This window comes from Nannospalax galili, unplaced genomic scaffold (assembly GCF_000622305.1).
Source record: "Nannospalax galili isolate Female #2095 unplaced genomic scaffold, S.galili_v1.0 scaffold278, whole genome shotgun sequence".
Taxonomy (NCBI): Eukaryota; Metazoa; Chordata; class Mammalia; order Rodentia; family Spalacidae; genus Nannospalax; species Nannospalax galili.
Genome location: NW_008347536.1, coordinates 874,227 through 876,532, shown reverse-complemented (window position 1 = coordinate 876,532; position 2,306 = coordinate 874,227). Strand labels below are relative to the sequence as shown.

The following is a 2,306-nucleotide window of genomic DNA, read 5'->3' as shown; positions in this document are numbered from 1 at the left end:
AATCCTTAAAAGATTTTAGGATTACCTCTTTAGAGGGGGGAATGTTGGAGGAGGAGGAGCGGGCATGGATTTATGGATTTGATCAAAATACCTTCTATAAACATGTATGAAATTCTCAGTAAAGTTTTTGTAAATGTTTAAAAAAAAAAACAAAACAAAAAAGAAACTGATCTCTGCAGGGGGAGGCATAAGCAAAGGGACCTCTATGAGGTCGAGGCCAGCTTGGTATATACAGTGAGTTTCAGGATAGCCAGGGCTACATAGTGAGAGAGAGAGAGAGAGAGAGAGAGAGAGAGACAGAGACAGAGAGACACAGTGAGAGATCAAGACAGACACACACACAGAGAGAGAGAGAGAGAGACAGAGACAGAGACAGAGAGAGAGACAGAGAGACACAGTGAGAGATCAAGACAGACACACACAGAGAGAGAGAGAGAGAGACAGAGAGACAGAGAGACAGAGAGAGAGAGAGAGATTGGTCTCCATCTTGTTCCCTATGTACAGTCCTGGGGAGATCCTGGCCAAGCCTATGGAGTCAGAATTCCCAAGGCAGAAAAGTGTCACATAGCAGCAGGGAGACCTCATACTTTTCCATGTAAAGAATGGGGGATGTTCGAACTTACAGGCAGAAATGGGGGAATACAAAATATTGGTTAAAAAAAAATACATAATAAAATGTGCAAGATAAAAAGACCAGCTACCAAATCCTAAGGACTTGTTGAGTCTAGTAGAAGAGATGAGGTGCCTTTCTCCTCAATAGCTGTACATAGAAATGAGCTCCTTGGAATCTGGATCTTTCCAAAGGACTCAGCAAATTCGAGGTTCCTAGCATATAAAGCTAATTTGCCTTGACAGGCATTAATGTTTAACTTTCATAAGATGAGGGTTCAGATCTGTGGGTGTCTTTAACTAATGGGTTAAAGTCAAAATTAGGTTTATAGGCTTCCAGACAAGAGTTTAGCTGTGTCCATCTGGAGAGTTCCATACTTCATTCTCTCAAATTAACTCTCCAGATGGATACCACTGTGACAGGACAGTACATATGCTTATCTCCCTTTAGCATCATCTCCATGCTCAAATTTACAAAAGAAAACAAAGGTACATGATTACCAGGATTAAGCAAAGACACAGTAACCCGAAATTAACTAAATGGGTCTTTAAAAAAGGATGATTGACAAACTTTATTCTGACAAGAAAATGACCACCGAGTTTCCCTCTGTGTAAGTCAGGCTGCCAGGCTTTGGGGAGACCAGGAGTGTCACTGTTGTTTGTTCTAGTGTTTTTCCATATCATAAGCAGGTTATCTGGGGCACGTGGAATGCCCCAGAGTTCACACACTGCATACTCATTGAGAGCCTTCAGTGAGCAAGGCAATTGTGCCTAGCTCTGGGCATTTCCAAATATCACTGGGTAGAGAGTGCCACAGAGACAAAAAGCTTTTGTATGCCTCTGTGTAATCCGTGAAACTGAGCAGGGGTGCTGCCAGGATTTACAAGGAAGAGTAGCATGAACACAGACCCAATTCCAAACCGCTGAGGATGGAGTCTTTTCCCACAGTCTCACAGACTAAAACTTGCTTCATCCTGAACAGTCAGAGCTCAACCGGATTCTTAAAAAGAAAAGCCTGCCAGACTGCAGTTTGACACACTCTTCTAAGAAATCAAAGTAACTAAGTTAATAAAAATTAGGGGGATTTCTTTTTCTTTTCTTGAAAAGAGGAGTTGTGACCTCAAGATAAGAAAGTGTAAAGTCAAAGTTCTCAGTAGCTCAAATGTAACTTCTCAGTCCTGGCTCGGAGAAGATTCCCCCGAGGGACGGGTGCCTGCTCACTGCACCGCAGTCACCCACGAGCGTCGGCCCGGGATGGGGGTTCAGGGTAGAAAAGGGGGACTCGGAGTCCCAGGCCGCGGCTTACCCATCGCCGAGCAGTTAGCGTCGCGCTGGGGACCGCTGGGGCCCACCTGGAAGACCCAGGTGCCCAGTAGCTCAGGGTAGGTGCAGTTGGCAGGTGTGTCGCAGAGCACCGTGCAGACTCCGGAGAGGAGCAGCAGGAGGGCGCCCAGCACCGGGCGAGGCCGGGGACCCATGGCTACAGGCGGGAGAAACAGGAGCAGGAGCCAGAGCGCGCAGCGGCGCCAAGGAGTCAGGAGACCCTAGTGGCTCGCGTCTGAAAATAGCCAGAAGCCCGGAAACCCGAGAGCAGGGGGAGGGGTTACAGTGCGGGGAGGCCGGGTAGGGGGGGTGCGGTGATGGGTGGGTGGAAATGGGTGGGACGCGGGGCCAGCGGGGTGTGGCTGGGTGGGAAG

The 2,306-nt window shown here is 47.8% G+C and overlaps 1 protein-coding gene across 2 annotated transcripts in view; it reads right to left on the bottom strand.

Annotated features, from left to right (window-relative positions):
- Positions 1 to 2,218, bottom strand: part of Ctsc (cathepsin C) — a 40,721-nt gene extending 38,503 nt beyond the window's left edge. The window contains exon 1 of one of the 2 annotated variants that reach the window (XM_029568854.1): positions 1,916 to 2,218. In XM_029568854.1, coding sequence (XP_029424714.1) covers positions 1,916 to 2,087 — 172 coding nt within the window. In that variant the 5' untranslated portion in view covers positions 2,088 to 2,218. The remainder of the gene's footprint in view (positions 1 to 1,915) is intronic. The other variant, XM_029568853.1, reaches the window with a different exon arrangement.
- Positions 2,219 to 2,306: the final 88 nt, after the last annotated feature.